The sequence below is a fragment of the Pararge aegeria genome, chromosome 2 (genome assembly GCF_905163445.1).
Source record: "Pararge aegeria chromosome 2, ilParAegt1.1, whole genome shotgun sequence".
Classification (NCBI taxonomy): Eukaryota; Metazoa; Arthropoda; class Insecta; order Lepidoptera; family Nymphalidae; genus Pararge; species Pararge aegeria.
Window position 1 is genome coordinate 6336847 of NC_053181.1, and position 21546 is coordinate 6358392.

Below are 21546 nucleotides of genomic sequence, written 5' to 3' on the forward strand. Positions count from 1 at the left end.
GGTTACATTTTCGAGAAGAAGTTGAACAAGGAATTGGTGATGACGACAAGCCTGAAGGAGGTGGTAGTGGTTTGACGGCAACTATGACTTCGACCGCCTTACCTCCCAGCACACCTGCCGAAACACCGGCCGCAACTCCAGCTGCCACGCCTGTCGTGACACCAGCAAATACACCAAAGCCTTCCAATATTTCCTTACGTAAAGAATAGGTAAGTCGAGGAAAGGCAGAATAAGGTATAAATTTTTCGTTAATTTAATCTTAGTCTTGTTGTAGAACCTTCCTAATTTGCAATATTTATTTTTATTTTTTAAAGTGTCCGAAGGCCGAAAACAATTCTTAAATTTTAATATTTTCTCTTTATCTTAATTCTCTTATACAACGTTACGCTACGCAACGCGTACCCAATTAAATGACAGGAGTCACTTGATTTTAATTTTGCATGTGATGTCAGAACTGTATCTGATTTCTTTTATTAAAAACTATGGCAGTGGTTTACTCAAAAACTATTAGGTTTTCGGTTTCACAGATAAGTCTCAGAGACAGTACACAATGTACCTCTTAAACCTGTGTAGTAGTATTTTGGTTTTCATGTACATGTTGTATAAAGTGTCTCTATGATTTTTTATTCTTATATACACTTTAAATATGCAGGTTCGTTGAATGTCAAAAACAAATAAAAATAAAGCAGAATCTAAACGTTTAAACGTTTTGCGGTAAAATATTGACTTACATTATTTATACGGGTTTCTAATTTTTTTTTATTAGAATTTATTTTGGTTGCAGATGTTACAGGAGCTGATGAAAAGGGTGATATGGGCTTTGCTGACGATTTCCTTAACATGATGGGCGATGTAAGTATTATCGAGTATTTTAGAGGCATAATATTTTGTAAGCTCCCATACGAAGCTATATCTAACACTATTATTAAAACTAAATAGGATGGAACAAACCCCGAGCAATCCTCGTCGATCAAATTTACTTTCGAAAGAGTTCTAGACGACAATAAAATAAAACCAGAACCGACGGCGCCTACTTGAAATATTTGAAATATATGTTTGAGAAATAAAACCTTTCAAAACGGACTTGGATATCTAGATTGAAAAGCTAAAAAAATAGTAAAACTTTAAATTGTCTATGGACTTTTAATTTATTAAACCTATAAACTCTAATTTTAATGCAAATGAACACGGTCCAGGTAACGATTATTTTATTTACTGAATATTGTTAGTACAAAATTATAGTTCAGAAATGTTCTGTTCTTAACTTTAAACTTTTTAGATTGCTTAAAATCTATTAAAAAATTAAACCTTCTATCATTATTTATATTATATAAAAATCCATTAAATTAGTGTCACTTGGTTGTAGATACCTAAGTGTAAAGACATTTTTACGAAATTATTATTCACATATTATTTTGAAATGAGATGTTAATTATCTAGCTTAAATAAATTATTCTTCATCCTCCTTTATTTTTTAAATACGTCGGGTTTAGTCGTTGATCGTGTTCATTTGTGTCGAATTGGAGAGTGAAGGATGGTTTTAAGGATTAGTTTTACTCTATAGTATTATTCTTTTTCTGACTATTTAATGTCTTTGTTTCCTTCATTATTTGCTTCTTTCAGTTCAGTTTCGTGATTTTAGTTATGTACATTTGATATGATGCCTATACACCGATCCAAGGATGGACAAATTGGATTACTTTTTTTTTCTGGTCTACGGACGCAAATACAAAACTGCGTAGAAATAAACGGGCTCGCGCGCCACTTATCAAGACTTCTTGCGATTAACACGTCTTTTTGACGCCTTTACACCTATTGACGCCGTAACATTTATTGACGCCATTTTAGAACGTTCTGAGAGAGTTAAACCTTTGGAAAGACGAAACTGTGCTATTTCCATGTGTAATCTATGCCGACTGCATTTATGCATTTTATATGAGCGTGCTTATATATATCGACCGTTTTTGTGCATTAGTGTGTACGCACTATTATTTCAATATGATCTTTTTCTTCGAAATTATAAAAATGTTTTGTCTTTTCAGGGTGGACTACTTGAAGGACGTTCGTATTCCTTTCTTTTGTTACGCTTTACACAAAGAGAAGAATTGCTGAATACAGTTATATTATCATTATTTCAGGATTTTTAGTTAATAATTCTTTTGTACATTTATTGCAGCTAAGTCAGCATACTTAAACTTTACCGGTACGTTATTCAATTATTAAAACTTATACAGGGAGACTTTATATTTATGGTCCTAATCTTCTGTAATCATCATCACTTATATATAAAAAGACTTGAATAAAATAAGATTTAAAAAAAAATTGATAAGTAGGTCATATATTTTTTTTTAAAGAATATTAATGCAATGTGCAATACTAGTTTAATTTGATAACAATATTTTAGAACATTGTATCGTATGGGTGTTAGCAGAGCTCGTAATGCGCATGGTGTTTACAAAGGTAGTTTAATTATTAAGACAACTGTGTGTCTTAATAATTTAGCAATAAAAAAAAACGAGTGGTTGTTTTGTTTTTTGTATAGTAACTAAAAAGTCCACCCGCATAAAATTATAATTTACGTTTTTATTCAGATATTCACTTATTTATTGTTACCCATAGTTTTTACTATTTCTAATTGTGCTTACCGTTTTTCTAATGCTTTGGCAGGTGAAATGTTAGAGGTTTTTATGATTTTGACCGAATCTATGTTTAAAAAGGGTGACGAAAAGTTGATTACTCATGGGAAATTTAATCAAACTTATAAGGAAGCAGCTGACGAGTGAGTATAATATCTAGAGGTGAAGTTTAATAAAAAAAACGATTTAAACGTACAACGGACTTACCGACTTAGATTTTCGATTTCAAAACAAGGATCTTAAAAGTAGGTAAACTATAAAAAAAAAATTTTGATTTTGGAACATATTTAAAAATCTTCCTTCTAGATTAAAACAAGCGCAGGATTTTGTTGCGACGCAATTTAATGCAACATTAGCAACCAAAATAAAAAAAGGGCTGGACGACACTGCTAAACCTGACACACCGAGTAATATTGCTCGTCCTATGCAAGGTAATGGAATTCCTATGAAACTTTAAATATTCATCGTCATTATAATTTCTGCATCATCAAAAAGGCGTATTCATTCATTTGGACATTCATTATTTGTACGGCCGACTGGCGCTGCCCACAGCGCGTAGGGTTCGATTCCTACAACTGGAAAATGCTTGTGAGATGAACATGAATATTTTTCAGTGTCTGAGTGTTTATCTGTATATTAAATATATTTATGTGTATTATATTCATAAAAATATTCATCAGCTCTATCTCAGTACCCATAACACAAGCTACGCTTACTTCGGGGCTAGATGGCAATATGTGTATTGTCGTATATGTGTTAAATTCAATATGTGTATTGTTGTATGAATTATTTATTTATTAATTCATTCTACAGCACTATAGGTCTTCATAAGACGTTATTATATATAGGTAAGTACTCAAATCATCACACCCCATGCGACAATTCTAATATAATATATATAAGTAATAGCCTAGTGTTGAGACTTCGGCTTCGCTTTCGGGGGGCAGAGTTCGAATCCCGTTCGAAATATGTGCGTTTTAAGCAATTAAAATATCACTTGCTTCAACGGCGAAGGAAAGCATCGCGAGGAAACCTGCATGGCGTGTGGAGTCCGTCAATCCGCACTTGGGCAGCGTGGTGAACTAGTGCCTTAATCCTTCTAACTGTGCAATGGCTTGATGATAGGTAATATTAAATCTACAATTGAAAAAATAATTAACTGTGGGCTTTTTGTTTTAGATATGATTGAGATTTGTTCAAATTATCTTGCGCAGCATGCAGAGTTTAATAGTAAGTACATATTTTAGAGAATTGAATGCAAAACAATTTTCGTCCAGTTACGATTTAAGTAATATTTTTGTGGTTTTATTACTTTAATTATAAGTATATTATAAGGAGGCAGCGGATTCGAATATTGGATAGAAGCAGGCGTTACTTTGCGGAAATCCACAATATATTATGAAAATTAAGCTTAATTTGATATACCCCGCGAACAGCAGGAGAATCTGTATTGTGTGATTTATAATTTCTTCAATCCATATACTCCACACCAAACAGATCATCGGCAATGTACCCTCTACGCCGCACGCTTCGCTCCAAAACCGAAGCATCCTCAGGAGATGTTGACGTTACAATGAATAATTGTAAAGTCAACATCTCCTTGGGCTTTAATTTTCATAAAGTAGCGGATTCGATCAAAATCGAAAAATTTGGGCATTTATAATTGCTGAATTTTCTCTAGTCTTGTCCTTGTGTAAGGCTTTAGCCGTGGCTAGTTGTTACCCTACTGACAGGAAGTGTTGCCAAGCTATTTAACGTTCCGTTACGATGCCGCGTCGAAACTGATTAGAAGTACCTAGGGGTTTAAAATAACTGCCATATCACTAACAAGTTAGGTTGTTACCATCTCAGACCGCATTTTTAATCAGGTGAGGTTGCAGTAAAGGTTTATTAAGGCTAACTTAAAAAAAAAAAAAAAATTATATATCATTCACCTTCCTTCTATTTGCAGAAGATAAAGGGCCGGCGTTCAAATTACTTGTAAAGGCTATGCATGCTAAAGGCAATGCACCGTTGTTTATAAAGGGAAAAGCGAATGAAACTTATACTAAAGCTGCAACACTGTAAGATTGGCTAAATTACTCGTAATTATTAGAAACTTCGTTAAAATAATGGTACTAGTCTTTACATTTGTTTACAAACTTAATCGCCACCAATATTACACTTTGTAACGACCCTTCGTTTCTTACTGTCAATTAGTGTTGCCCAAATTCAGTCTTGGTCTTGCAGTCTTGGTCTTGTTCTTGCGTTTTTGCAAGACCAAGACCAAGAACAAGACCGCGTATTTTTAGCAAGACCAAGACCAAGACTGACCGTGCAAGACTTGAGCAAGAACAAGACATAGCCTGCAAGACTCTTGCGTCTTGCAGCTAGGACTTAGCGCTATTTCACGGAGTAGTTAGGTGTAACAGTTCGGTGTATAGGTAGGTAGGTACGCTTAGGAATTCTATGAGACGCAAAAAACTATATCAAAGAATATGAAAAACTGGACCTATGCGCATTACGACTAATACCATAAACATAGCGAATAAAAAAATATCTATTAAAATCAAACTGAGTGCATGCATAGTTATGTTTTAACCATCGGCACTTTGATAATGCGGCATCAAAGGTTTTGTACTTACTTCTCAAAGAAATTTGCCGCTTTTCGGAAGTACATGGTTATGATACACGCGCCGGCGGCTTCTTTTGAAATCTAAAACAATCGTTGCCGCCGCGCCGAAATCATAACATTTGACACTATTCATGCAAAATAATTTCGAATTTTAAGAGTACCTACAGGTGTTCCAAAGAATAAATAAGTTTCAGAGTGCTTAGAATGAAAATGAATACATTATACTGATCACGCAAGTAGTATTATGATTAGGATAAAATGGTGAGGATAGGTAGTAGATGTCATAATAATTCATTCTAGTAAGTAATTATAATATTGATTACTTATATGGTTTTAAACTAATTACTTAGGTACTATTATTGTACATTTAGTCATTATATTTCTTAAGTTTTTACAAGAAAAAATAGCAAAAAAGTGTTCGAATATCTCTGAGAGAGATGATGAGAGTAAGTATTTACTAGCTGTGCCCGCGACTTCGTCCACGAGGAATAGTAACTTTGGAGGTATAGTGACGTTCAGGATTTATTTATTTATTTTAAAACTTCTGTCATCAAACATACAAACGAACTCTTCAGCTTTATTCAAATAAATGATAAATCGTAAAACTCTTTTATTAAATTTCTTATAAGTTGAGGGTTCAATCTCTTTCTAGACAGATAAGTATTGTTCTTTAAAATACAGTCAAGTTATTGTAATTAATTTGTTTTTTTACATGTTTTAGCAAATGTAAGCTTATAAATCATAAATGTTTATTAAGAAACAGTTACTTCCATGGAAAACGACATATAGGTCAGTTGATTTTTCGAATTTCTTATCAAATCTTCAGTTATTTATTAATCTGCTTGATCTTTACTATGGCTATGTTAATTCAAGCTCACAATGTTCCAATTCTAATACGTTTTTCTAAGATTTAAAGTAAACTTTAATAAATAGTAATAGACTAATAGGTAATTGCAAGACTTGCAAGACTCTTGCTGCAAGACCAAGACCAAGACCAAGACCAGGTGTATTGGCGCAAGACCAAGACCAAGACTGGCTAAGTCTCGTCTTGTTCTTGCATTTGGGCAACACTACTGTCAATAGTATAGGGAGTGTTAAACCGAGTAGCACTAACGTTCCTATTTATAAAAGAAAGCACTGCTATTTAGAGCTGTCGTTTTAGATTGCAGTATCACTAGCTTTGGATTCCGTCAGTTTACTTTAGTTTTGTGTACTACCGTACTAATACCATTGCAAAACGTGAATGCACTTAATTAATGAATTAATCTTTTTTAGACTAGAAAAAGCTAGGGGCTTGGAAAGCGATCATGACGACCCTAACTTGTCACAAGAAATTCATTCTAAGCTCACAAAACTGGTTGAAACGCAGACTCCCGCTAACTTAAAAGTTGAAATGACCGGTATTATTGATCTTTTACTTACGCTTAAATGAACTGATGCATAGCTAAAAACTTAATAAACTAAAATCAACGGCAAAATCTTAATTCAATGTGATGGCGAAGGAAAAAATTAATTAAAAATTTGTTCTCAAAGACGTGTAAAGTATACCGATTCGCACGTTACTAGTATCGACTATCCGACTGAAGCAATTTCGTTTCGCCCGTTCATAGAAGAAAAATAGCGGAAATTACAATATAAGAAACCAATGTTTGTGCTTGTCGTGTTCTCTGTGGCACTTGTCAGATAGCCTGATACTTCCATCTGACGAATTACTTCGTAGTCCAACGAGGCAGTCTCTAGATTGGTAAAAATTTAATCTATGAACTTGATTTTTTTTTAATGTTTCTTCTTTTACAGATACCGTAGATAGAAGTTCAAAGTATTTATCGCAGTCCGCTATTGGTGAGAGTAAGCATTTATTTCCTGCAGTAATACGTTCATAATGAAATAGGTCTCGTTACAGTTACATGTGAAATGTATAAATTTGTATGTGTCTACATATTTTTCTGTTACATTGCCAAAACGGAGTGCGATTCTAAAAGAAATATCAAAACTGTTTTAACTACCCCCGGTCTCCCCTACTCTACAATCTAGTAGTAAGATTTGGGAAACTACAAATTTAAATTTAACATAAGCTACATACTTTTTGGAAAGTATTAATTCTATAAAGAAAATTTTCTTGGAGTTCAGTTCCTTTCATAAGGATTTACTTAAAGGAAATGGGTTCTTCAAAGTCAGGGAGGTATTATTTTTGTTTTCATCATTCCACTTTCATACGTGAAGATTATATAAGAGTGTTATCTCTTATATAAACTACAATATTAAATATCTAAATGTAAATATAATATATCAAAAGTATGGTATCTTTTACAGTTGAACGTGGTCCGGCATTTGACCTTCTAATAATTGAATTAGAAAAGCAGGGGGCAGATCCATTCACGCCAGATTTTCCTCCAGTGGCTACAAAATTTCCTACAGCTTATGTGTAAGCGACATAGTTGAACATATCTAATTCTAAATTCATAATGATCTAGTTTTTACAAAAACAAAACAATAAAAGGTGCAAAATGGAAAAATTAAATCGAAATGCTTGATGTTAATTGATACGAAAAATGAAACGCTTGGATTCACTGTTAATCATCTAGTTGTAAATATTAAATCGGAATATATAACTTATAAGCAGTGTTTTGTCACACTTCAACTGACAGCACCTATCAAATGTCAGAGCGTGTAAAATACTGCTTATCGTGTTTTCACGATAAGTTTGTGTCATTTTAGTGCGAACGTGCTAGATTTAAGCAAAAATGTCGATAGTTTTCGAACACGAAACTATCAAGAGAATAAAATCTTTACTTTGACGTAGTTTATAAACTGCTCAATGGCTTTAGATGCAGTTTTCAGCAATAATAGAGTGACTAAAGATGAATGTTTATATGTAGAATACATGCATATTATAGAAGTATATATTATCTATTCCAATATTTAATAATAAGGCCCCAGAGGCTTGCATCCTAAACCGTGTTTCGTCTGATCTGTGTTAGTGTGCCCTGCTAACCTATTTAGACGGTAATTGCATTTCTACATATTTATTTTTGTTTTGTACAGATTAAAATCGGCTCCCGGCTTTAGTGGAGTAGCACCAGATCAGAAAACGTCTCCAATTTTTGTTGATGCATTGCATCGAGCAGTCGACTTAGTTACACCTAAATCACTAATAAAAGATATGAACGGTGAGATATTTGTTGTCAGCATACTTAAAAACGGACTTATTTGAATGCCTTTCGTTGAATTAATTCTCTTCTTTTTCAGAGGTTATTCTAAGATGCTCGAATTACTTATCTGCATTTGTGAGAGACAGAGGTAATCCCTACTTCCCTACTAATATTATAAATGTCAATGTAAGTTTCTTTGTTACGCTTTCACGCAAAAACTACTTAACCGATCATCACTAAACTTTGTACACATATTCCTGAATGTATTAGAAGTAATATAGGATGCTTTTTATCTCGAAATTAAGGTCAGTTCTCTTGGGAGAGGGGACGAAAGTGTTTGACGATTTTACGCCGGGCTTAGCTATCCTAAATACATAAAGTGCTGCCATATTTATGAGGCACATGAGGCGCATTTCGCAAAACAAAAACAAAAACGGACGAAGTCGCGGGCAAGAGCTAGTTACCTATATAAACTTACCCACTTTGATTGTTGGGTTAGCAATTAAAAATCTTTGTTGGATCTTCATCAAGGACCCGTTTGTTATAAATTAAGGGAGTAATTAAAGTTTCATCACTATTACTCATTTATTAAAATGAAAGAGATGAATTTGTTGTATAGACTTTCTTTGTTACAAATTTGCCAAATGCGCCATTACGCTGGTTGTTAAACTTTACAAGTTTTAACCAAACCAAATCGATTATATTAAATAATATATTCATGTTATGGATTTATAGTATGTATTATTTATATTATGGTAATATGAAACAATATTGGATTATGATTGACATTCGCATGAATTCTTTTTAGATAAATCGTTGCAAACACTTCTGAAGATGATGAAAAGTAACCCAAGAAAAGAATTATGTAAAAGAGAAAATTATGAAATGAATTATGGAACCGGTGCAGCTGAGTTAGCTTATTATAATAATTCACATTCAATAAATCCACTAGCAGTTTCTCGCGGTCGGAAGTCGCAACATACCGTAGACGTTAAGCGCCTCCCGCACCGCCGCGATTAATTTTACATTTTTAAGAAGAAGCTACCGAAATTCAATTGTCTGTTATAGTCTTCCTATAACCCACATCTCAAACGTAAGGAAATACAACAACGTACAATGCGGTTGTAGCGGTGCATAGTTAATCTTATTTGCCAGAAAGAAAATATTACGTCCTTAATACCAATACAGATAAAACTACAAAAGTGATATACCTACTTTTTATTATTCTTAGGATTGAAGCCGCTCCCCTCCTTGTCCCTTTTGCGCCTATCAAAGATATCGCAGATGAAGCAAAGTCTAATTTAACTCGAGACATGCAAAGCGTAACGCCACCACAGCTGACATTGTCAATGAAAGGTTTTTTTTTTAATTCAATCTTTAATATCTCAGAACCCTAAAAATGCATTTTATGATGTAACATTTTTCGTCTCAATTTTGCCGTCTAGGCACATAATTTCCTTGCTCAAAATGTCTATTATAAAAATTTGCGCAAGGTCTTACGAAAAAGTTTTGATTTGTCCTATTGCCGCTGTCTTTAATTTTAACAACTTCTAACCGTAACATAACCTAACCCTTGTTTCGTTGACCATTTAAATAACATGAATAGGTAGGATATTTTGTTAAGATCATTATGCGCTTAGACCATTTTGAGATCTATGAAATAATTAATAATACATCGATATACCTATACTTCATTCAGAAGTAAATCTTATAACTTTATTATTATGTGCCTACTTAGATTTGTGATAAGGGTTGTAAAGAATGAGATTAATGAACAATATTTAGCTTATTTAAGATCTATAACAAACATTTTAGAGTGACAATCCGATCACGTTAGTATCGTGAAATAAGAGGACAGCGTAACCTTAAGACTTCAGGTTTGATTGTTCTGTTGACCTAGCTTTAATTCATACATTTTCTAAACTTTTCAGCTTTGATTCAAGATGTTTCAAGATACCTATCTCAACCCTTTGCTTTAAGAAGTAAGTTGTACCTATTGTTATTTAGTATGTTTTTGTTTCCGTTTCTCCTGGTATTAACATCATAAATGAAAAGTTCTGTTAAAAGTTCAAAACTTACCCTAGATTATATTTTCTTCCTCTACCTTATCTGCTTGTGAAAGGCCCTTCAACGTCGGTTACCCCTTTTTGAAAACGACCCTGGGGCCTGAACACACAGATAGGCAACTAAACAACCAAACTAATTTTGACAACATACTGTCCAGAAATACTAGGACAAACATAATAGTATAACAGGCCATAAAACAACCAAATAACTGCCATAAAATAGAATTTTATTTATTTCTAAAGATTTATTTACTTCTTACAAATGTTTGCCAATTTAACAGGTGGCCTTGGTGGCAAACGCTATCCAGTGGATTTATTGGCAGCTGTCTTGACATCAATGGGAAGACGACCTCTTTTTAAGTACAAGGCATATGGTCAAACTTATGCAGATGCCGGCGAAGTGTAAGGACTTTAAAATGTAGAACATTACAATAAAAAAGAGATGCGGTAATTCGTCGCCTTTGATCTCGTGGTAAATGCCGACATCTATCATCTTAAGCTGCAGAGTTTGTTTGTTTTTTTGTTTGCTAGCGCTTCTCTTGGACTAGGTAGCAGTCAGATGTGAAGTAAGTAATGACTTGACTGCTGAAAAAGAGGGCGTAGATTAATTCAATAAGCTCAAAATGAAGGTGGAGCTCAAAATGAATCCCTGGTATGCATGATAAAAAGGATACGGATCAAACTCATGAACACCATTATGAAAAAAATATGTTTTAATGGACGTTAAATTGTTAAATTGTTATCAGATTAAAGTATTCTGGTCTGCTTAAATATGATCCTGGGGCTGAAAAGCTACATCATGAAATTTTATCTGAAATGCAGCAAGGAGTACCTGAGAGGTTATCTCCGACTTTAATAAATGATTTGGAAGGTACTAATATTTTTAATTACAAATCTTTAAATCTTTTTGTAATCAATAACATGAGTTGTAATGTATCATTATCATGTAACATGAGTCTTATTACCATCGCGTCAGTGTCGGATTAACCACGTAGCAAGAGTAGCAATTGCTACGGGCCCCGCGCGAAAGGTGGCGCCACATATTTAATACCACTCATCCTGAGCGTAATTTTTTAAGTGAAACTTATGATGTGAATAGTGAAGCTTAAGATGTTATGTTGAATGTTTTTGATGTCACAAAAACGTGATGCGCTACACAACTTAACTTTCCTACTAAGACACCCGCTATCCGACTATTTCCTTGGCGTGAATTACGGTAAACGCACAAAATTTACAGAGAATTGCTTGTATAAGCGTGTAGAATTTTAGTCGGCCTGATCTACCTCACGCACAGACATCGCTTTTAGTAATTTACTACACTATTAATAACCCACAAAATTGTAATAGATAGCAATTAAACGTATGGAGTATTGAATAGTATTTTTACCACTTTATACTTAAGAACCCATAGCCAATCAAAGGCTCCTTGAAAGAATTTGCTACGGGCCCCGCGCTTGCTTAATCACGCACTGCATCGCATAACACAGTATTGCTTTTATATGGCATACCTTGGCTGCCCTTTATTTTAAAATTATACTGCTTTAAACCATGGTATTCAGCCTCCTTGGTAATAATTATGGAAGCAGTGATACCGACTTTCAGGGAGACCGAGTTTGATCCCCGGCGTGCATCACTAAATTTTTAGAGTTATGTGCGTCATTAACAATTAAATATCACTTGCTTCAGCGGAAGGTGCGTGCCGAGGATCAGACTCGGTCATTCCGAAATGGAAGCCGAAGCTCTAACCCCTAGGCTATAACTGCTTATATACTATATAATTATATTTCAGTTACAATGGATGATGCATCGAAGCATTTAGCCAAAATCGGCATTGAGAAAGGTAACCACAACAGTTATTTAAAGACTTCTGCTATCGATAGTTTTCAACCTGGTGTTAATCTATGTATGTACTTACATTATTCAAAGAATAAATGTATTTTAGGTGAAGCTTTGCAACATTTAGTTAACTTGATGAAGGAAGAAGGCGATGCACCACTTGGTCTGATACAAGGCTATGAACAGAGTTACATTGATGGGGCTAGAAAGTAAAAATTACCTATATTTAATTTAAAAAAAAACTAAAATTTGGTCTGACATTAAATAGATGCTAAATTGGTGAACATACAAAAATACTAAATTGCTCTGAACGTTAGGAGTTTGGATTTTAAAATTGTTTGATATTTTTGCAGGATTGAAAAAGCTGTTAGTTTAACTACTGAAAAGGTTGATAAAGGGGCTTATGAATCTGTAAGAGAAAAACTTACAAGTTTAACAGAGAGAAAACGATCACCTCAGCATGCAAAGCAACTGCCCGGTACGTGAAATTTCATCTCAATACCTATTTGTATTATATTGGAAAGCTGATAATAATAAATCGACACAAATAATGCCTATTATGTTTTTTTAGGGATTGTGGACGAATGTGCCAAATTTCTTGCATCACCGTTCCCAGAAAGTAAGATTTTAAGTTATTTTATACGAGATTGCACACCTGGCATGCTGGATGCTTTCACGTATCGAAACACTACTTCGTCTAGGGAAACTGAGAACGATGATTGTTCTCTTAAAGTTCTTCAATTTTAATAAAGTTGCCACCAGGACACTGGTAATAGGTGAGATGCATCAAAACTAGATGATGTTTGATGATGTGTGATGGTAAAAGTGGAGTTATAAGAAGTTACCCAGTTAGTTTTTCGATACTCGGAAAACAACCTAAATTTGAAATGAACTACCTATTGTTTAAAGTCGAAATAATCTTTTACTAATTACTACAGGTAATGAAGAAAAACTTCGGATGTTAGCTGATTTAATGGCACGTAAGGGAGATCAAATTTTAGGTCAAGATGGTATCTATAAAATAACATACGCTGAAGGTGGAGAAGAGTGAGTATTTTATAAACTGGTTCATATAAAGTTTAGAAAAAAATTGTTAAATCTTTTTTGAATATTTGTTTAGAATAATGAAAGCACCTGTGGCAATAACACCATCGCAAGACAACGCAAGACAGGAAATGGTTCAAAAGCTTAATGCTGTAATACCCGAGAAAAAGTTGCAGGATTTACTGAAAGGTAAAAGTGGACTTTCTATTGCATAAGTTATGTATTAGAGCACCATCAAGTCTACAATTGATTAAATTACCTCATGACTCGATTGCTTGGAATTGGTCAGCACTTCTTTGACCTCGTACAAGATTGAATAAAGATTGGTAAAATGTTTATTTTAGAAAAGGGAAACTACTAAGATTCTTGGCGGCTTCTGCTTTTTAAATTTTGCGCACAGAACAGTCACGAAAAACAGATTTAACGTTTCAAAGTGCCTTTAAAAAGTACTTGTATAAAATAGATTTTGAAATTGAATTTCAATTGGATTGTTTGAATAAAATATTTGATTAAATGTCTCCGGCATGACATAGGACAAACGGCTTTCCCAATCGAAAAAGGTTTTTGTCAAGGTACGCCCTCAATAACGCCCTCGTGTTGCAGATACTGTTAATGAAGGAGCGGCTCATTTAGACGATATTATCAAAGGAAGAGGTAATCAAAAAGAAATAATGTTTTCAATAGATTTCTGTAAAAGTAGCTTTGTAATAACTGGCTGTTTAAAAATTCTAGGAGCGGCTATGCAGGTCTTACATGATAGGATGGCAAAAGAAAAAGATAAAGAGTTTTTGAATGTTGGAAAGTTCTCGAAAACCTACATACAAGCAGCTGAAATGTATTACATAGTTTTTTCATAGTTATTTTTCCATAAGTCAAAGTCCATTTTAATGTGAATCTTGTTTATGTACGATCGAACTATTTGAGTTACATGCCTAAATAAAAGTAAAGGGGTGGAGACAAAAACTGAATACGTGAAACATAAAACGATGATTAATTGGTTAAGTATTTAACACGAACTTTAACTTCTTTCACTTATTTTTTAATCAGGCTCGAAAAAGCACCACATTTTGAAGGACTGCATCCTTCACCTGTACTATTAGATCAAGTTGGCAAACGCATAAATGGTATACCGACAACTGGAGCTTGCGAAATAGCAAAGCGTCACTTACCAGGTGCCATATTGATTTTTTCTGAAAAGTCAATTAGATGTTCACAAACATAAAAAGAACTAAAAAGTAAAAGAAAACTGTCTAATAACTGAAATTTATATGGTTATTATAGTATTTGTAATTATTTTATAGCACAATCAACCAATTTACCTAAATTAGACACTTGAACCAGAGTCCTTGTGAAGTATAATGAAATGAGCCGAAAATTTATAGTTTTCGACATTTTATTCATCATAACTCAATAAAAAATAGAAGTTTGCTTGTTTCTCAAAAGAGGATCCCATCCCTGATTTAGTAAAAAAAAACAATAAAATTATTGTTTATAATATCTCTTAATATTATTAATTAATAATATTAAGAGATATTCTATGAATCGCAGGATATCTTTTAATATCAGGATACTTCTTTATATGATATATAATGGTAAAACAAAAACAGAAATTAAATGCGTTACATTCGTTTATTAAATTTTTCTCTATTTCTATAATGTTGAATTAATACTGCGTCTATGGTTTTACATAATAATGTAAACGTATAAGTATATTATCTGATCGGTGTTCCACCGTTCACTACAATGTGATTTTCAGATGTATGTGAGACTCCAGTTACTCTTTTTGCAGATGCCGCTAGTATAACAGCGTCGTACCTCGCTGGAATAGCCACAAAAGAAAGTAAGCACAATATAGAACTCTAATGTTAGGTCGGATTTGCAGGACCCTGTAATAGACAAATCTCAACACTAAATTGAATATTCAAAGTATGGTTATGTTTTAGTAGGCAGCGATTTTTTTATAAATGGAATCGTTAAGCTTCTTATATTCAAGGTATGATAAAATTTTAAGAAGTGCTTAAAGTAGGTGTAGGTTGTTGTTTTATCAGATGCGTCGTTAAGTGCACCTACATTTTGGTTTCACTTTTTTTTGTTTAGGTGGATTAGATGAAAAGGCCCTCGCAGCATTATATGCAAGTCAAGGCGGAAAAGAGATCAAGGCCAACATACGGTGGGTAATCTTCGATAGAACTATAATATCAGGAGCCCCTTAGCATACTTAATGATAACAATGTTACTTTTCATAACAAATATTGTTTTTGCTTAAGCACTACTAGTTTCAAAGCAGATCCTTTTACAGGTAAGAAGCAGGTTTATGAGAATCTTACTCACTAGTGTAATGATGGCTGGTATAGTTTAACAACACATGTGTTATTTGAGACCCCTTTGACTTGCCAATAATTACCTAAGATATGGCGTTATTTTGTGGGGAAATAAAATACTTATTACAAAAAAATGCATACGAATAATCCCTACTTCCCTCCTAATAATATTAAAAATGTCAATGTAAGTTTGTTTGTTACGCTTTCAAGCAAAAACTACTTAACCGATCCACACGAAACTTTGTACACATATTCTTGGAAGTGCTAGAAGTAATATAGGATACTTATTACTTCCGACATTAAGCACGGTTCCTTGGGGGAGAGGGGATGAGTGTTTCACGATTTTACACCATAACTCTGACAAATTATACTCGATTTAAATTATTATTTTTGTACTATAGAGGTATGATATAGAAATGTGTTTAATTTTGCCCAAACTATGGTTGGAGATAGGGGACAGAACTCCTCAGCGGACAGCAGCAAACCCCTCATTTAAGGCTTAACGATACTACATATTTTAATTTTTTTTATATCTACAACTAAATTTAATGTAACAGACGAAGTCGTGGGCAAAAGCTAGTAGTTAATATAAATGAAAAAGACTCATGCCAACCTTATTTCAAAAAGTTGAACATCTTAATTCTTTCGTCCCAATTTTTGAAATCTGCAAACTTGTGAAGAAAAATAAGTATATGCTACACTAAAATGAAAAAAAGAACGGCGTTTTCCAGAAGGAAATAAAAATAAATTAATCAAAATTAGCACTCCACAAAGTCCATAAGAATATGCAAAAAAAATAAAATATTCCAATTAAATTAATTAATTTCAATAAAAATATTAAACCACCTCTGCCAGATTAAATTAATGAAATATTAAAAAAAATACCTCTAATGCTTTTATTCAGTAGTAATATCAGATACGTTTTTATAAGTTTTGTCAGATGTTGCCTCATATACTTATCTATTATGGAATTTTCTTTCTTTCTCTCCAAATGCTTTATGACATTTACTTGGAATATTTAACAGAACTGCATCCGGTGGAGTAGGCGCTGGTTTAGCTGGAAGTGCTGGAAGTGCTGGAACAGGCGGAAAATTTGATGCTCGGTAACCAACTATAACATCCATTGATAGATTGTAAGATGTAGCAATAAAAAAAAACAAAATTGCAAAAAAAACAACTGCCCGCTTTAGGATCACCGGCTGTCTCGTTAACCATTTTGTCAATTCTTTAAAAAGATCTCAAGCCCTTTGTCCCCACGGTCCCAAAGTAAAAATAATGCTTTTAAATATTATTCTTCAAATAAATGATGATTTTATGTCGAGTTAAAGAAGAGTTATTGTTTTAGGCGAATTATTTGGTGATGAGAAATTATTATAGGTGTGAAAATACATAGGTATTCCATCTTTGAAATATTTGCAGTGTTTGTTGCCTTTTGGAGGTTGTAGTTTATTGAAATTAAAAATTGCCGTTGATCTAGCATTTGTAGAATTTATAAATACATTTCATTCAAATAATTTCTTGCTTAGGTATTTAATATCAATGAAAGTTTAACGTTTAACAGAACTGCATCAGGTGCAGACTCTGGTGTTTCCAGAATTACTGGTGCTGGTGCAAGGTAATAAACAAACAACTATTATATTGAATTTAAACATACAAGGCTAGTTGGAAAGGTGGTTAGCAAAACAAAAAAACATAGAAGCAAATAAGATCCATTTTACTTCGATGTTCAAGTAACTTGATTTGACTCCTGGATTGCGAGTGAACAAATCTTGTACAGAGGCTTAAAGCTATTGATGATGTTGACTCGAATCATTACTCTTGTCTTGTGCTTTTGACATAACCTTGTATTTAAAGCCGCCTAGTAAGGAATTTTGAGAATTAATAATAACAATTCTTTTGATAGTTCGCGTTCAGCTCTAGTCTCCTCGTCTGCAGCCGCCAGCGGGGCAGAAGCAGAAAGAAGTTCTGGCGTCACTAGGAGAAATGAAGAAGAACTAAGGACACAGAGCAAAACACGAGCAATTGGAGAAGAAGAACGTCGTCGCAGTGCCGGTAGCTTTCAACTTCGCAATTTGCAATGCTACTGTTGCTTTTAAAGATAAAAAAGAAAACATTTATTTCAGGTGGTCAAGCACAAGGTAGGAATGATTCCAAATTTTTATTGGCTCAAGGTTTATGCGAACACGTGGAAGTTGATAAATGAATTCATATATTAATGGCGAGTGAAGCATGTCTAAGTCTTTTTCACAATTTCAAAGAATAGTACTCGTAAGTATCAGTTTTTCGGTTGAAGTACGTGCATCGATTCCATTTTTCATCTGAACTGACAATTATTTTTAAGTAGCTCTCTCGACTTGTTAACTAAGCATCCCTACAAAAGTTAGTTAAATGAGATAGTATCTCTATGAAAAGAGGATAAATACGATATATATAGGATACGAACAAAGTCAGTTATTTATATATTTTTTAATATATGTGTATTTTATTCATATGTCAAGTATGCTGTTTAAATCCTTACATTATACCCAATCGCATTAGAAACCTTTCCGCCTTTGCCAAGGCACAAGAGGTGATCCTAAGAAGGATAACGTAACAAAAACCAGGCATTCATAACAAGTAGGGAACTAGAGTTAATAAACAAATACCTACTAATAAATTGCATAATGAGTAGATTTCGATCCTGAACGTGAACAAGCGATGCGGATTCTGCATGGACAACTACGCGCGCGTGGCCGCGAAATATTATACAAACAACCGCATACTGAATTGACTCTCATGCAGGCATCCGAATGGTAAGCTTGTTTCGTAACATCTTCGTCCATAAAAAGGTTTATTCTTCCGTTCTGGGCCTGTATGCGTGCTTAGAGCTTTGTCATATTATTGCGTTGCGTCGTCGCAGCGTCTTTTTGTAATATTAAAAAAAACACCACATTCAAGCCTTGTGTAATGAACTAAAAAGGTAAACCTCTACCTTTTACGGATCTGTTGCAAGTAGAGCCACTGATGCTCGCCGGGTCACTCCAGCCAGCCGAGCTCACTCCACCAGCGTATCAGGCCACTCTAATCATCCAATGCTTCAGGGAGTGTTACTGTTGAGCCAAGCTGTGCGTTGTTTGCTGTAGTTTTTTGCGAAGTGTAACGGTGTTTCTGCTTGTAGGCATCCTCTGCACAGATATTGAATGAATATAGGCTATCAAAATTAATGTTCCATTGTCCTGAGTTTACTGCATGAACCCAAAAAGTTACATTGTTCTGTACAGCCCGGCGAGCAATGGTCACCGCGGTTCCCTCAATGGTGCCATCAGCGTCAAGAACGTGTGTCCGTTATTAGCTAGTTTATCTCATATAAGCCCTTAATTTGCACTATTGTAGTACAAAGTAATATATAATGCAACCACGCAGTGTGGCAAAACTAATTTCAGCTTATCGCTGCGCAAAGAATAGCTAAATATTTTTTGAAGACTTAATGAACTCTCTGTACCGTTAAGGCGCCGTCGGCCTGCGAAATCTCTCTCCCACACCCACTTGGCCGTCTGTACGCACTAGACTAATAAAGTCGTAGGTGACAAAAGTTTTGCAATTGAACAACAATAAAATAATAAACCATCGCAGGCTTTCGATGAAACCGCCCATGAAAGTGGACAAGAGTGTTAAAGAATCTGGAGACACAGCGCGCCTTCATAAGAAGTTCGAAAGGAAACTTAGTGCTCTTGTTAACAAAGTGACTCCTCCCTATATGATTGATACTATGCAAGGTATTTTAGTATTTTAAGTATCTATGTGAGATACCTTTTACCCCCTTGGGTATAATGTGACATTTACAAGTTTGGTCTGGCTGGTCATTTATAAATGTCATTGTCTAATAAATAACGTAATAGGGAAAGTTATTTTTGGTAGGATGTGCCGTCCGAACCGTCATCACTAAAAACAGAAGTGCTTATAAAGTAGGCCTACTCGAAATAAATGTATTATGAATTCAGAACCTATTGTATAGGGTTCTGTATGAAAAAGGTAAAACGAACTCTATTGAGACGACTTGGTCCGTCTGTAAATGATTCAGTAATAACCGATGCCATCAACTTTGAATTTGAAATGGTTATAATACTGGTTAAACATCGCAATTTGAATAAGTTTTAAGCTAAATGGGTTAAAAAGGCGGTTGAAATTTAAAGTATTTAATATGGGGTGTTCAAAACCAAATAGTTTTAGACTTATCATTACATACAGCATCTCACCCTTATTTCCTCGTTTTGTTTTTTTTCTTTCCAATGTATGGAACTTTAGTGCGTTAATCATACTTGCTATACGCCCGTTTTTTTTTTAAATGGCGTCCTAAAATCAACTATGTAAGTTTCATTTTTCTTTTTACCTGTTTTCAGACGTGATAATTGAGTCTTCAAGGTGCCTTTCGGAATATTTTGTATCCAAAAGTGAGTAGTCGCTGTTTGCATCATAAATAAAAAACACATTTTCTCCCAGTTGCTTGGAAATTGCTTTAATGAATCTTTGGCACAGACCTCGATTACTAGACTGGCTATACAAAAGAAATAAATTGTAACCTCATTTAAAGCACCATAATATGTTACATAGGAGTGTCTGCGGAACTAAAAAATGTTTTTACCAACTCTCATTTTAGTTCCTTGGTTACTCTTGGTCACACTTACAGCGACAAAATAGCGTCAATCAATTTTAGACAAAAGTTTTGTGACAGCAGCCTGCCCATAAGTAATGATAGAGCACCGTGGTATTTACTTAGTGATATTACTCGCTACAAAATTGCACGCCGGCAATTCCAAAAGTGCATTAATAATTTTGTAGTAGTAATGAAATGATTATGTATAATTTTAGAACGCCTATTTTGTAGACTACAAGGAACTTGTCCGGATCGGTCTGATATCTGAAATGCAGAAGCGTGGCAATGAGATACTGATAGAAGTCGACGGAGCTGTGGAGACATATTTTTTTGCAGCTCAGAGGTAAACAATCAATTTTCCATTATACATCTAAACAGTTTTATAAATCTCTTTTATCAAAGACAATATTATAATAATAATAATAATTTATTCACAAGTACGTAGAGTTTTTATAATATGCATAGGACGAAATAAAAAGTACTATATATGAATGAAGAATGAGCGGTGATAGGGGTAGGGCTTCGGCCTCTTTTTCAGGGGGTAGGTACATCTAATTTTTCCGAGTAATGTGTTGTTGATTTAGGTAAAGGAAGGGAGTTCTGTATAATTTACCTACTGTCAGGCGTGTGTAGCCTACCAATCCGCACTTGTCATCGTAGTGAACTACAGGATAAATCCTTGCCATTCCGAGTCGTGGCTGGTAATGAGTTATAATGGCGATGAAAGAAGAAACAGCGTTCTTTACCGCAATGATCTTTATTGAATCTGCTTATTTAAATATATGCGTTTTCTTCAAACAGACTGAAAAAGACCGACTCATTGGAAGTATCAGAACCGTGTTCACAAGTGGCCTACAGTATAACAAAGAAGTTAGAAGACATGATAAGGTGTCGGTCTATGGCTCGGAAATTAACGCCAGCTATGAAAGTTAAGTATAAGTTCGTGCGCAGATTATGCACTTTCAAAGGGACCTACGGTTTATTCCGAAGTTCGCGCGCCGGCTATTTCAAAGACTCGGTATGTACTGCACACCCGCAGTGTATATTGGTGCGTTCCGTTTCGGAGGAATGACTGTAAAATAATACTCAATATTTAGATTATGAATTGCTTCTGTATTGAAATGAATGTAAGAAATAAGGTTATACGGTTGTTAAATATTACGAGTGCGCACAGCGTAGGATTCTTATGTCTGTTCACTAAACCTATGCCTAGCTTTAATCTGATGCCTAGTGATTAAGGTGAT

The 21546-nt window shown here is 34.3% G+C and overlaps 1 protein-coding gene across 1 annotated transcript in view; it reads left to right on the forward strand.

Annotated features, from left to right (window-relative positions):
* Window positions 1-21546, forward strand: part of LOC120630273 — a 39843-nt gene that overhangs the window by 5732 nt on the left and 12565 nt on the right. The window contains exons 8-42 of the mRNA XM_039899443.1: window positions 19-207; window positions 785-852; window positions 2043-2061; window positions 2668-2779; window positions 2943-3067; window positions 4588-4699; window positions 6526-6650; window positions 7048-7098; window positions 7564-7675; window positions 8296-8420; window positions 8500-8550; window positions 9211-9313; window positions 9634-9758; window positions 10334-10384; window positions 10750-10870; window positions 11215-11339; window positions 12258-12308; window positions 12411-12513; window positions 12658-12782; window positions 13243-13351; window positions 13425-13537; window positions 13952-14002; window positions 14081-14183; window positions 14396-14520; window positions 15138-15188; window positions 15446-15518; window positions 16695-16772; window positions 17231-17284; window positions 17573-17736; window positions 17793-17807; window positions 18341-18461; window positions 19282-19424; window positions 20049-20099; window positions 20534-20645; window positions 21104-21291. Of these exons, the coding sequence (XP_039755377.1) occupies window positions 19-207; window positions 785-852; window positions 2043-2061; window positions 2668-2779; window positions 2943-3067; window positions 4588-4699; window positions 6526-6650; window positions 7048-7098; window positions 7564-7675; window positions 8296-8420; window positions 8500-8550; window positions 9211-9313; window positions 9634-9758; window positions 10334-10384; window positions 10750-10870; window positions 11215-11339; window positions 12258-12308; window positions 12411-12513; window positions 12658-12782; window positions 13243-13351; window positions 13425-13537; window positions 13952-14002; window positions 14081-14183; window positions 14396-14520; window positions 15138-15188; window positions 15446-15518; window positions 16695-16772; window positions 17231-17284; window positions 17573-17736; window positions 17793-17807; window positions 18341-18461; window positions 19282-19424; window positions 20049-20099; window positions 20534-20645; window positions 21104-21291 (3444 nt within the window). The remainder of the gene's footprint in view (window positions 1-18; window positions 208-784; window positions 853-2042; window positions 2062-2667; window positions 2780-2942; window positions 3068-4587; window positions 4700-6525; window positions 6651-7047; window positions 7099-7563; window positions 7676-8295; window positions 8421-8499; window positions 8551-9210; window positions 9314-9633; window positions 9759-10333; window positions 10385-10749; window positions 10871-11214; window positions 11340-12257; window positions 12309-12410; window positions 12514-12657; window positions 12783-13242; window positions 13352-13424; window positions 13538-13951; window positions 14003-14080; window positions 14184-14395; window positions 14521-15137; window positions 15189-15445; window positions 15519-16694; window positions 16773-17230; window positions 17285-17572; window positions 17737-17792; window positions 17808-18340; window positions 18462-19281; window positions 19425-20048; window positions 20100-20533; window positions 20646-21103; window positions 21292-21546) is intronic.